This window comes from Monodelphis domestica, chromosome 6 (genome assembly GCF_027887165.1).
Source record: "Monodelphis domestica isolate mMonDom1 chromosome 6, mMonDom1.pri, whole genome shotgun sequence".
Taxonomy (NCBI): Eukaryota; Metazoa; Chordata; class Mammalia; order Didelphimorphia; family Didelphidae; genus Monodelphis; species Monodelphis domestica.
Genome location: NC_077232.1, coordinates 104,084,435 through 104,097,981, shown reverse-complemented (window position 1 = coordinate 104,097,981; position 13,547 = coordinate 104,084,435). Strand labels below are relative to the sequence as shown.

The following is a 13,547-nucleotide window of genomic DNA, read 5'->3' as shown; positions in this document are numbered from 1 at the left end:
TGCCTCAGTTTCTTTTTCTGTAAAATGAGCTAGAGAAGGAAATGGTAAACCTCTCTAGTATCTCCTCCAAGAAAACTAAAACAATGGGGCCATCAAGAGTCAGACATGACTAAAATGACCAAACAACAACAAAGCTTTTGAGGTGTGTAAAGGGAACTCCCTACCCTGGGGTTGTCCAATCTGAGTCCCTGCGCTACATGAGAGGATGTCAGGTGAACACACAGGAGATGCATCTGGGTCAAAAGAAAGGATAAAAGAGGCTGTGTGAGGGAGTGCACACTATTTTCTTGGTCAGCAGTGTTGCAGGACACTGGCTGGGAGCAATGAGGAAGAGCACCACATGGCAAGATTAGAATTAGATTAGAAATAGGCTTTGCTCTCTATTTATCTGCTTTCTTTATTTCAAGTAAATATTAATACACTCTATGGGAACTAAGAACCAGGAGTTTTTAATTTAACTTTAACAAAAGTAGCCATGTTTTGTGGGGTAACGTTTCTGAAAATAAAAGAAGACAAAAATATATAGATTTTGTTTTGATGATGTAAAGCTTTTTCTTACTAACACATAATTAAGAAGAGTTTCTTAGGTTGCCATAAAACTGCTAATGGGTTGAGGCATTCTATTGCTTCATGGTAAACCATGTTACCATGTCGTTTACTATAGTCTGTAATTCAGTTTCAAATGTAAGCTTCAGGAGGACAAGAATTGCTTTTGCCTTTCATTACGTCCCTAACCCTTGGGACAAAGCCTTACACAGAGTAAAAACTTGTTACCTGCTTGCCAATTGATATAAGGTTACTTTAAGCACAGAATATTTTTGCTGAAACTGAAATGAACCCACTACACATACATTCAGTTGTATCTTTATTATATAATGACAGAGAGCTAGGGAGGCTTACTGGATAGAGGGTCAGGATTGGAGTCTGGGTTCAGGCACTGCTTCTAGAACATACTAGTTGTGTGACCTTGGACACAAAGCTCAATCTACCTCTCACTATCCCAGGTGACTGTCCAACACTACTTATAGAGGAGTTTCTGATCTGCTTTGGTGGAAGAAGTTCCCACATGAGGGAGTTCTCTCTACTAAAGAAATCACACACAAGCAACAACAACAATAACACAAACACACACCTTTATTGTTGAGGTGAAATTGGCAATCCTTGAAAACCTATAGAGAACACAGAACACTGCCACACAGTAGAGACAATGTTCTGATTTTATAAAAGGGGGAGAGGGTAGATTCTTCACACTGTAATCCAAAGTTTGACTAGCTTGACTTCAATTCCTGGCAAAATTTGCAATATATTATTTAAATGACTGGTATTTGATTCCTTAGGGAAACACTAATCACTAAGAGTCAAAGTGGTTTTAGGAAGAACAGATTATTCTAGACAAAATTGATTCCCATTTTAACAAAAAAAAAAAGAAACTGGCAATTCAGAGGAATTCCATGTATACATTATATTTGGATTTCAGAAAAACACTTGACAAAATATCTCATGCTACCCTTCCCCAATTTTGCTTCTCTGCCTCAAAGAATGGAAAGCTCTTTGAGGAGAAGGGCTGCTTTTGTTTTTGTATCTTCAACACCTAGTACCTTAGGTGTTTACTAAAGACTTTTGAGTTGCAAGTTGAAGAAATTTCTGTTAGCTAGATGACATAATTGTTAGATTCATTCAGAAATAGTTAAATGATTCATCCCCTAAAGTAGTGATTAATGGATTAATATCAACTTGGGTTAATTAGATTTAACGCTAGATAACACCTGAGAGTTCATTTTATCCAACATCTATTATCTAACCATTTTTTTGAACCAGAGGCCCAAAGAGGTAAAGTTACCTGCCCAAGGTCAAACAGGTAGGAAGCAGCAGTATCAGGATTCAAACCCAAGTCCTCTGGGGAGGGGAAGGTACATCAGATTATGTTTAAATTTCACTAGAAGAATGGTCTATTGAAGAGACATTCTGAAGTGAACCTCACATATATTGAAACACTTTATGAAATGAATAATCGCCTCTCAATTTAGTCATTTGGTGAAGTCAAAGTTTTGCACATAGGGTTTTCTTGAAGTGAGGCCCACTTGCCCAAAGGAGCTTGTGTTCAAGCAAATAATGGCCTATGAGCCATTTAATCAATCCCAAGTTCAATAGTGGCTGCGCTTTTGTTTATTTTGCACATTCAGCAGCAAAGAGGAGAAAAATACAATCTAAAAGCTACTCAGACTCCACTTTGGGTTCAAAGTCGGCATTTTCCTTAAACAACAACAACAACAAAATCTATGACATCAAGTGAACTCCTTGTGGTGTCCCAAAGGAATCCCCTTGCAATAACACCACTTAGCATATACCACATCTCCATTTTGATCAATAGAAAAGGTTTCACATTGTTCTAAAACCAGAGTCCTTTCGCTGTTTGATGTTTCATCTTCACTAGTCCTTAAGGTAATCGCTTTTCACATTCATATATTAAAAAAAAAATAAACATGGGTCCAAGAAAAATAGCAAACATAAATCTAAAGTAAATATTGCTTTACCTTCATAAACATTTTGGTTCAATAATAAACATCACTCAACATTGCACCCAAGAGACAAGACTTCAATGACTACAAAGTACAAACAAGTAAATGAAGGTACAATAAAGACTTTGTCCGAGAGGATGAGGATTATCCATTGGAACCAACCCATTCTAAATGGCATACTGCAGAAGTATAGATAAAATAAGGAAGATGTATGTATTTGTTTTTCATTTCTTATATCATAAGTCAGACACTAGTATTTAGGGTTGAAAGGGCCTTTTGAGATGACCTAATTCAATGACTCCCTTTTAGTGAATCTCAAACTCCTATAGGATTCAATAATGGTTCACAATAAAAAAAATTCTTTAACTGTGCCTGAAGCATTAAATAATTGCTTATGAGTAGTATAGTAAATTACCCTGGGCATTCACAACATATATTTGTTGTTGTCGAAAAGGGTTTATGGAATAGAAAATACTGGGATCACCTATGTTTATGTTGTCCAAATCTCTTGCATTACTGTAGCCCAGAAAAGTTGTGACTTCCCAAGGTCACACCAAGATGCACCTAGAATAGTCTGCATTCAAACAACATGTTGTGTTTCACAGACATGCTCTTTTCACCTTCCAATGCATGCCTTTCCTGCCTAAATCTAATTGAGGGTGAGAATGCAGAGAAACATATTTGGCTCAGACAGAATTCACCTGAAAATGCCCCATGGAATAACTTCACATAAGAATTTGTTTACAAAAAGCAGTGCCTTCTTATTTAACACTGTTTCCCTGTGGCCTTTCCCAGGTCTGTGATGCAGTATCATGTTAAGAATGTAATAAAAAGGCACATGTTTTCTTCCACCCCTCCTCCCACCACGCAACTTTGATTAACAGCTAAATATGGAGAGTTCCCCTAAAAATTGCCCAGTTTCTAAGAATGCCATCAAGCTGTTAATGAAGTAAATATTTGTTTAATTTACAAACATCAGTAGCATTACTGATATTAGTCCAGATAAGACAAAGCACACTGCATTATACATGTACATCTAATTTTCTTGTTTTAAAAAAATGGAAAGAAACATCTGCATTTTTACAGGGTACCCTGGGATTTTAAAGAAAGAAGAGCACAACCCACTATAAATCATTACCAATTCTATGTTGTCATTTAGCAGCAAACATGTTAACATAGGGAACAGGGTAATAAAGTAGTTTTATTATTTGGGAAAAAAGTCACAGTTCTTGACATTACAGCTTTTTAAGGGTAAAGATCTCTGAGGAAATATTAATTTGTAAAAAAGGTCTATTTTCTAGCATCATTTTTCTATATACTGTCTTTTTGTGGGGATGTATATGTGCCGGGAACATTCCTTTCTTTACAGTTGCTGTCTAAAATGATGAAATTTTCTTCTCATACTTTTACAGGTTCTTGGGAGGTGTCCTGAATGATGACAGTATTCATAACCAAAGAATGAAATGGTCACTTTTGATTTTAGGTTCTTTTAGTGACACCAGAGGGCAGATACTAAGAAAAACAAGCAGACCAAAAATATTTACCCCCAAGACAACAGGCTATGTTAGTCCTATTGCAATAATAATAATAATAATAATGATAAATCCTGATTTTAATTCTTTAAAAAATCCAAAATACAAAAATATCAGGACAAATATAAATTAAAATATATTAAACCATTGAAAAACAGTAAAAGGGATGGCCTAAAAATGTTAAGTACAAAGTACTTTGATATAATAAATATTTCTCAATGAAACTGAATACTGTATAGGGCTGTTTAAACTCAGAAACAAAAAATAATCATATTACTAATTTATCCATCAATAATCTATTGGTTCTGTGTCCCCTTTAACATTTATATTACAAAATTAATACTGGAAAAAGGTAGATGAACACTTCAGTGTGCTTCTTTTGCTAACATGCTTGACGTTAAGAATATATTTTGAGAATATTTTTAGAGATCTCATTCCTCTCATGTTTTACACCAAATCTTTTTTCCATTACTGGAACTGAACTCTCCAGGATATTTTCAAATTATGCCCAAAACACTCTTCTTATCGGTATACTCTGGATTCCCATTCGCCCAACTCGCATCCTCATTCATATGTGTGTGCATATATTTGTCATGTGTGCATGTTTATGTGTGCGTGCACTTGGTATGCTCTAATGGAACAAGTGATATGTACTGATATGAATGAGTGCACATATAATAGGCCTTTTGTTCAGGTCAATTTTTCGTCAATGTTCTGTAGGCGGAACGTCTCTTGGTATTGCATCCATTTGTCTTCAGCATGTTATAAAGAAGAATCCGTGTTAAAAGCAGTTATACTTCTTCCCTTCACTGCTGTAATGCTCTTTGTATATTGTCTTTCTTCAAGCTCCTCTGGCCTAGGAGAAGTCTTAGTTCAAGCACTTCAATCTTTTGCAAATGCAGAAAAAAAGTCTTTATTCTCATAATAAAAATAAGTCTGTTCTGTATTTTACAATATATTTCAAATATTTCCACTATGAAGCATTAATTAGTCCGACATGGTCAATAAGTATACAACATTTTCAAAGACAAAGGTGCCAGGGACATGTTTAGGAAGGGCACCTCGTACAGCCACATTTCACCACTTTTTCAACCTCGTCCACAAAGGACGACCCATCAGTGCATTCAAAAGAGTATTTCCGTCTCTTGCTCCTCAGAGGTCCACAGCACTGGCCACTTGCACAGCTGCCTTTACATTCTAGTCGGGATACCTTTTTGGTTGTCTGGCAGGCAGCATAGCCTTGCTGCTTTTGATAGTAATCTCTGATGCGTTCCCCTCGACAAGAGACTTCTAAGAGAGAAAAAATACAGCAGTAGGTCATGTGCTCTATAAGAAGAGGGTCTCAAATTCAATTCAAGAGATACTCTTTAAAAAAATGTAATTGCTATTTTTAAGTGCTAGGATTCAGTAGGTATGTCATCTTAGCTGGTGCCCCAAGCCTGTACTGTTAAAAAAATCCAACCAAAACTTCTTTGTTTCCTTTTATTCTCAGCAAAATAAATGTTATATACACTGACTATAAATACAATGTTATTGCAGTGACAAGAAAATTAGATTCTTAAATCTTTTCCTTTATTACAAAAATACACATCTTTGGTTTTTTACATGGCTAACAGCTGGTTTTGTTTACCAGAGGGAACTGTTTCAGAGAGCATACAATTTAATTTATTAGACCTAGAGTATAATATTATTCAATCTGTTACTTAATACAAGTTACATTCCACTAACTTCATAAATTACCCAAGTATAAACCAGCTCAAAAAGGAGACATCTGCTAAAAACTTCTATGGGCACGTTCCTCAAATCAGGTCACACTGATATACACACACACAAAAATAAATAAATGCCAGCTGGAGAAGAAAATGAGGGCAAGTTTTGATAGACAAAGGGAAAGGGAGAAAGGTGAGTCTATAAAGAGTCAGCCTGTTTTCATCCATCTCACCTGTATAATTTGCTGTGTTAAATAAGTTGGACCCAAGAGGTCAAAAAGCAGAATTTGTGACAAAACTAGAAGCAGGGGTAAGGGTCCTGGCTTCTCAATTGGAGAAAGCAGAGAAATAATAAATAATAAAAGGTACAAAAGGTAAAAGAGGATAGTTGAGCAGAGGAGAAAAATACTTTGGGGTTAAGGGGGAAGAAAAGAGGAACGATTGGAAAATAATTCTATCTATCTACCTATCTATCTATCTATCTATCTATCTATCTATCTATCTATCTATCTATCTATCTATCTATCTATCTATCTAATCTGTCTATCTTTAAAGCCCTTAACTTCCATCTTGGTTCCAAGGCAAAGAGTGGTAAGGGCTAGACAATGGGGGTTAAGTGACTTGCCCAGGTTCACACAGTTAGGAAGTGTCTGAGGCCAGATTTGAACCTAGAACCTTCACTCTCTAAGCCTGACTCTCAATCCACTGAGCCACCCAGCTTCCCACAACTCATTTCTGAAGCCTTTTATACTCTCCATCCCAGGCCTGAGTGATATGAATAAAGCAGCTTTATTTACCTCGGTCACAGCTCTCCCCAGTGTATCCACTATTGCATTCACAATAGGCCTGTTTGAGACCAGAAAGTCGGCATTTTCCATGTTTACATCTAATGGACTGGCAGGGGTTAAATAGTTCTTCCTCCTCATCACATAAGACACCTCCATGACCTTCCAGACACTTGCAACTATAGGAAAATGCATTGATTGGCAAGCAGGTTCCATGCATGCATCTAGAAAGGAAGAAAAAGAAACCCAAGAGAATGGAAATGCATTAAATGGAATACACAGGGGAAGAGGGATTATTTCATTGAGATGAATGAATGAATATGGGAAATATAACCGTAATGGCCTAAGTAAAAATGGCATCTGCCCCTTGGAGTTCCCCCCACCCCCTGATATTCAATACAAATTACTATCAGGACGTACTTATTTCCAAGACAAGGGTCATTGGTCCGCTGGTCACACAGTGGTCCCATCCATCCTTCCTCACAATCACAGGTGAAACCTGACTGGCTTGATGCCTGGCATGTTCCATGGGCACACACCTTTTTATGGCATGGCTCACAACCAGGCAGAATGCCTGTCTGCATGGGCACTTTTCTGAAGTCTTGAAGTTCACTGTTGATGTACAGATGGCGAATGCAGCCGTGGAAACTGGTGCCATTCTGTCCTGGAGCTTGGCGAAGAGCTGCAATGTTGTTCTTTCCAGGCATTCCTTGGGTGAGAATATACCACCGTTAGAAGGCAGTTCCCTTTCCTGGCACACAGCCATGGTAAGATCATATTAATGAATAGAGACCTAGCTTGTACTGTACTACCCATGGAAAAGTAGATATCAGGCTGATCATTTGAGCCCATGGCAATAGCCTCCTATAAATTTTGGCCCCTGATCTGTCAGAGCAGAACACTGAATGGGATGTGGTCAGGCCTCAGCGGAATGGCTAACTTTGGAAAGAAGTAACTAACCACCGGGGAGGAGTGTGTGATTCATTCATCTCCTTTTTAGTCACTAATTGAGAAGGAGTCTTCCAACTCCAAGACATTAATAACTACAAATGGGATTGCTCGGCAAACAATTCACAACCACAGACGAAAAAATAATGAATGTGCGTGCATATGTGTTTGTGTATACATACCACAAGCGACAGTCATCTGGTAATCCCTATTGGCAGAATGGAACAAATTTTCCACAGGTCTAAGCCAAACCTTGGAAAAAAAATATCTGGATGGGTTGCTGATGCAGCAGTCAACCAGTTCACCTCAGGGTCAAGAGGAAATCTGGATGCATCTGTGCAAGCAGATTTCCTTCTCTTCCCTCATGTACACTTCCATCTCCACCTTAAGAAGGACTACATACTCTTTTCATGGTGCTTTGCATTCTGATCCTGGTAGTGTAAATGTGCCAGTATAGACTGACAGAATAGCTTTGAGTCTGAATTCTAACAGATCTTTATTTCTTCCCAATCAATCTGAGGGGTACTGCTTGTGTCAATTGTAGTATTGATACAATTACCCTAATTTTGAGGTCCTCTGAGGCCCATAAACCTCAGAATCAGTTAATTAAACTGCATGTTTTTTGTTCCATTAATACTGATACTGGTGTTATATCCCAAGGAGATTAAGAAAGAAGAAAAGAGCATATACATAGAAAAATATTTATAGCAGCTCTTTCTGTGTGAATTGGAAAATGAGGGGATGTCCACCAATTGGGAAATGGAGTAAGTTGTGGTATTTGGATATGATGGAATACAAATGTTCTATAAAAAATGATGGAGATGGTTTCAGAGAAATTTGAGAAGACTTATATGAACCGATACAAATTGGAGTAGAACCAAGAGAACAATGTACACAGTAACAATTATATTGTAAAGATGGTCAAATATGAAAGACTTAGTAACACTGATACCAACCACATTTCTCATGGTATTCACTTATAGACTTAGAACTCGTACTCAGAGTGTAGACTGAAGTACACTTTTTTCTTTTTCTTGCTTAAAAAAATTAAAACATGGCTAATGTGGAAATGTGTTTTGAATGACTATACATATTTAGTGGGTTTTGTTTTTCTTGCATTCTCAGTGGGCAGGATTGGGGATTGAGGAGGGAAAGAATTAGGAATGGAGAAATATGATAAAAACTGTATTCTACAAAGAAAAAAGCCCATTTATATACAGAAAATTTGAAAAAAATGTCAAAAGCTATTCTGTTTTCATTATTTTAAGGTGAATTTTCTATTCAAGGTTATAACTCCTTGTGCTCCTGTTTACCCTGTGTTCTCTTCACTCTCTTCTTCCAAAGCAATTTAAAATGCTTGAAAAAACAGTTTTTAATTAAAACCCAACAAAATCAAGATCAAATGAAAGTACATAATCATCATCTCATGCTTAAATGAAACAAAGCAAAAACACTTGCTTTCTGGCAACCCTGATGAAAAGAGAATATAGGTGAGATTGGTCTTATTTTACAAATGAGGAAATAGGCTCAGTGGATAGTTCATTTTGTCCTAGGGCACAGGACTAAGAAGGGGATGGGATTTGAAACTAGGTTTAGAGATCCTATGCCATGCTGTAACTGAATCAATAGAGCTCAGATTCATCCCTTCTGCCAAGCCTATAAAGACAGTTTGGGGAGACAATTCTCCCGCTCCTTTTTGGTGTGAGGTCTGTAGTGAGAACTAAAGTTTTGAAGGTAAGCCAAGACAAATTTTCTTTTAAAATTTATTCTTTCAAAATATAAATGTTGTTTGTATAACCTAGTATAATTGCTTATTGGCTCTGGGAGTGGGGAGGGAAGAGAAAGAAAATATATCATGTAAACATGGAAAAATATTGTGTGTGTGTGCGTGTGCATGTGTGTATGTGTGTGTGTGTGTGAGTGAGTGAGATTTCTCAGGCCTTTCAACTAAGAAAACCAGACCTGCAAGTGCCTTCACTCTTCCATTCTCATTGGATAGCTTATACACTATAACCAAATTATTCCATTACTCCTGCTGGTAAAGTGACCTCCCTTTCTCTCCTAACATTCAATGACAACTTTATCCACTTCTATCTAAGCCAGAGACATGAATAAGGTATAGGGGGAAGGCAAGGGTTACAGAACAATTTTTTTCCCATTGTGACTCTACCTATGTGAAGGTATTTTTTTTTTTGGTATAATTCTAATACCATTGTTTTAGGACACTATTACTTCAGGGGTGAAGGGGATATCACTCATTTACAGAATATATTAAAATGAATCCAAGGAAGTGGGTACAATTGATAATCAGAGCCCAGGAAGATATGAGCCTTTACTGACATGTCAGTGGGCTCCATTCTGTGAATGAGTAGCCTGTCATTATAGCCTAGATGGTGTCGTTATACCCTATGGACTCCAAGAGATAACACACATCAAATCAAGGCACCATAATGGGTAGGAATTCTAGGCCAAGCCTCTAGCCCAGGAAATTAGAAAAGGGCAGAACTAGATTTAATAATAGGGTTACTAAATTTATCTTAGGAAAACTGATTCGAACAATAATTCTATTAGAATGTAATCTCCTTGGTTAAGGTGTAATTTCCTTGAGGGCAGGCATTGTTTTTCTTTTTCCTCATATCTATATTCTTAGTGTTTAACTCATTGCTGACATTGTAAGTACTTAATAAATGCTTGCTGACTGAACAGAAAGGAATGTGTCTAGGGTTAGCTAGGGCTTTCAATGGATGAGGCTAAAGGAATTTTCAGGCAGAGGAAAAGAGGTCACTACAGAATTAGGGGGAAAAATTATTGTTCCAAACCTTTGGGGATAACCTTGTTACATCTAGAAAAATATAACCATCAGGGAAAAGTAGGTTTTTCAGCCATTAAAACTTCCATGAAAGGTGAAACAGTCAGTTTTAAGGTTAGAGAAGAATGTCATGAAATGTATAGGATAATTCTTTGGTGTCAGACAGGAAAGTACATTTCTCACCGCTCCCCCGCCCCCCAAAGTCTAGAAAATATTTATTGTTCTACTAAGCACTACAACCTGAGAGCTTGGTCTAGAAGTGCTAAGTTCAGTTGGGTCCAAGACTTTGGGACCCCATTTTTGAGTTTTTCTTGGCAAAGATACTGGAGTGGCTTGTTATTTCCTTCTCCAGCTCATTTTACAGATGAGGAAATGGAAGTTTCCAGGGTTAAGTGATTTGCCCAAAGTGTTGCAGCAAGTATCTGAGATAAAATTTGAACTTAGGTGTAGCAGTCCACCCCTAGCTATGGACAAGGGAAACAGTTAGTGTGTACAGACTGGTTTAGAAGAGAGCATGCTCAGTCTTGAGCATGCTCAGTCTTGTGCATGGCTGGGAAAGCCTCTGACCCTTGACCCCAGCTTCCCCCAGGTTAGGCGGGAAAACAGGTTTCTTTGTGTTCACCTGGCTAAGAGAAACCACACCTATACCTTGTCATTGACCAATGATAATCATCCCTATGTATTGTGTATATTTGCATATCAAAGATATTAAATACAGGGCCACAGCAAGCTCCACCTCTCTCTTTCACTTGGATCTCAGCTTTCACTGACCTGTCCTTGCTGGAGCTTGGCCTCTGGCCAAGCTCCATCTTTGATTCCTTTCCTGATCTACCTTTCCCACCTGGGACCTGGCCTTCAACCAGGCACTTTCTTTTCTCTATCATGTCTCCGACCTGTGTGGTATTAAATTTGGATCTTTGGATAGGTATAAGCCTTCTGAGTAGTCCACTGATCGGAGTTATTGCTGTGGCTCCTTGATAATTAATAAGGCCTGGATTTCTGACTCATTCCTGCCACCTCATATCTCTAACTTGACTCTGCCATCCCCCTCGTGGCATACAGAACTTCTATCCTTCCTCTATCTTCCTATCTTGAGGCTTCTTGTGGGTTCAAGGAAGCTTCATTCGGTCTTCCTCTACTCAGGTCCAATACTCTATCCACTATATCACCTTGCTTCCCCTTAGAGAAGGTAACTACAAAAAATAATGAGTCCATGAATAGGAGAAGTGAAGAAATATCAATTACATGTTCATTAAAGATGCAAATGTAGCTACTTATGTGTTTAAGTTTCTGAGAATTCTTATGTTTTTAAAATGCTCTGTGTTCTGTGTTCACTAAAAATAAAAACTTTAGAAACAAAGGGTATATGTTTATTTGTGTGTGTGTGTGTGTGTGTGTGTGTGTGTGTGTGTGTGTGTATACTTGTGTACATTTGTAATTGTGTTTTGTAAAACCACAGATCAAGGGAGAACTTGGAAACCAATGATCTCCCCCCCCCCCCCCAAGAGATATGGAACTTAGAAGAAAAACAGTGAAACGAAGAGATAGAGAAATTTTAGAACTTACAACTTGGAAGAACTAAGCAAGAGAAAGAGACAATCTGAGGTCAAGAAGCATCTCTGGGGTAGTAAAGTAGCAAAGTGGATAGAAAGCCAGGCCTGGAGCTTAGAGGACTTGGATTCAAATCTAGTCTTAGACACTTTCTAGCTGTGTGATCCTAGGGAAGTTACTTAACTCCATTTGTCTAGCCTTTACTCTTCTGTCCTAGAGTTAGTATTAGAACAGAGGGAAAAGGTTTAAAAAAAGGCAAAAAGAAAGAAAAATTATGAAGCATCTCTACAGATGCCATAAATATAACATCAGAAGTGATTAAAGTATTCTTTTCTCTCAAAACACCAGACAAAAGGGGGAAATTAATTGGATTACTAACTACTTGGCACATTAAGGAGCTAAAAAATCCACACATATCTGTGGTTGTATGTAATTATATATACATATATGTATATATAATATTGGATTTATATATGATAATATTTTACTGTAAATAATTTAACAAATGAAGTAGATGGATCTATTATTTAATAATTTAATTATATAATATATGTGTAATTAGAATCTGTTCCCAGGATTTCAATTTCTAGCATTCCACTTTTCTTCTCATGCTATGTGCTGATGTAGGGAGAATATAAATTTTGTGTTGTCCTACCTCTTGTGCTTTCTTCCCCTGATTCCATTTTGTGAAGATGGTGTGAGTTGAGTGGCAGGAGAATTTACTCGCATGGTCTTATTTTTGTTAGATAATTAGGTTTTTTTACTTCCATCTCCTTTTTATTACTCCTACTTCAAGTGATTGTTAATAAACTTTATAAGTATAATACTTGGAGTATTGGATATTAATTCAAATCTTACATATATCTATTATGTTTATAGTTTATTATATGTAATGGAGTATTTGATTCAGAAGAGTAAAATGGCCTTCAAGACTCTTCTTCCATTCTTACACTAATATTGAAGATTCCTTGATAGAACAAGAGATAATTTTATTCAATAGTCCTCTGATTATTAATATCAAATGAGGCATAGCATAAAGTAGAAAGAGAGGATAAAAAGTGGCAGCTCATGTGCTATAACGGTGTGATATAATGTTAAAAGACCTAAAGGAAGGCTTGTAGAACATTAGTTGATTCCTCATGAAGGATTTATTTATTATTTTCAGGATTTGTTGAAAAGACATATTAGTTGGTAGGGTGTGAATGGGCTATTATCTAAACTATTGGAAAATAAATTCATATTGAGGTTATAACAGATTGAATGAAGTATTATTGAAGTAATTTTCAGACTTTCCTTGAATAATATAAAAGCTACTGGATTTGGAATCAAGAATTGGTTCAAATCTTGTTTCTTTTGCTTATTAACTGGCTACTCTTGGGCAAGTCATTTAATATTTCTTAGGCTATTTCTTTATCTTTAAACTATAGATGTTAGAGCAGATGATTTCTCTTTTCATATCTATTTCAAATCTTAAGTAAGGCACTTAAATACACTAAAATGAGACAGCCTTAAAATTAGTCCATTTGAGGAACCATTGACTTATTTTAATGATGCTGATTACTCCTTAAATTATGTTTGGCATTTGATTTTAGGATTACTTATTAATGACATTAGAAATTGGCATTTTATTATTAATACTTTGATTTTTACTTAAACCAGTAGCCATCATGCCTTTGTTAGCATAGTGCTTCTCT

General features: G+C 36.8%; 1 protein-coding gene across 4 annotated transcripts in view; it reads right to left on the bottom strand.

Moving 5' to 3' along the window:
* Nucleotides 1-1,116: 1,116 nt before the first annotated feature.
* SLIT2 (slit guidance ligand 2) overlaps nt 1,117-13,547 on the bottom strand; it is a 392,002-nt gene continuing 379,571 nt past the window's right edge. For all 4 annotated transcript variants that reach the window (XM_007496674.3, XM_001368444.5, XM_056802468.1 and 1 more), the window contains 3 exons: nt 6,966-7,254; nt 6,558-6,769; nt 1,117-5,341 (listed from right to left, as the gene is read on the bottom strand). In XM_007496674.3, coding sequence (XP_007496736.1) covers nt 5,100-5,341; nt 6,558-6,769; nt 6,966-7,254 — 743 coding nt within the window. In that variant the 3' untranslated portion in view covers nt 1,117-5,099. The remainder of the gene's footprint in view (nt 5,342-6,557; nt 6,770-6,965; nt 7,255-13,547) is intronic.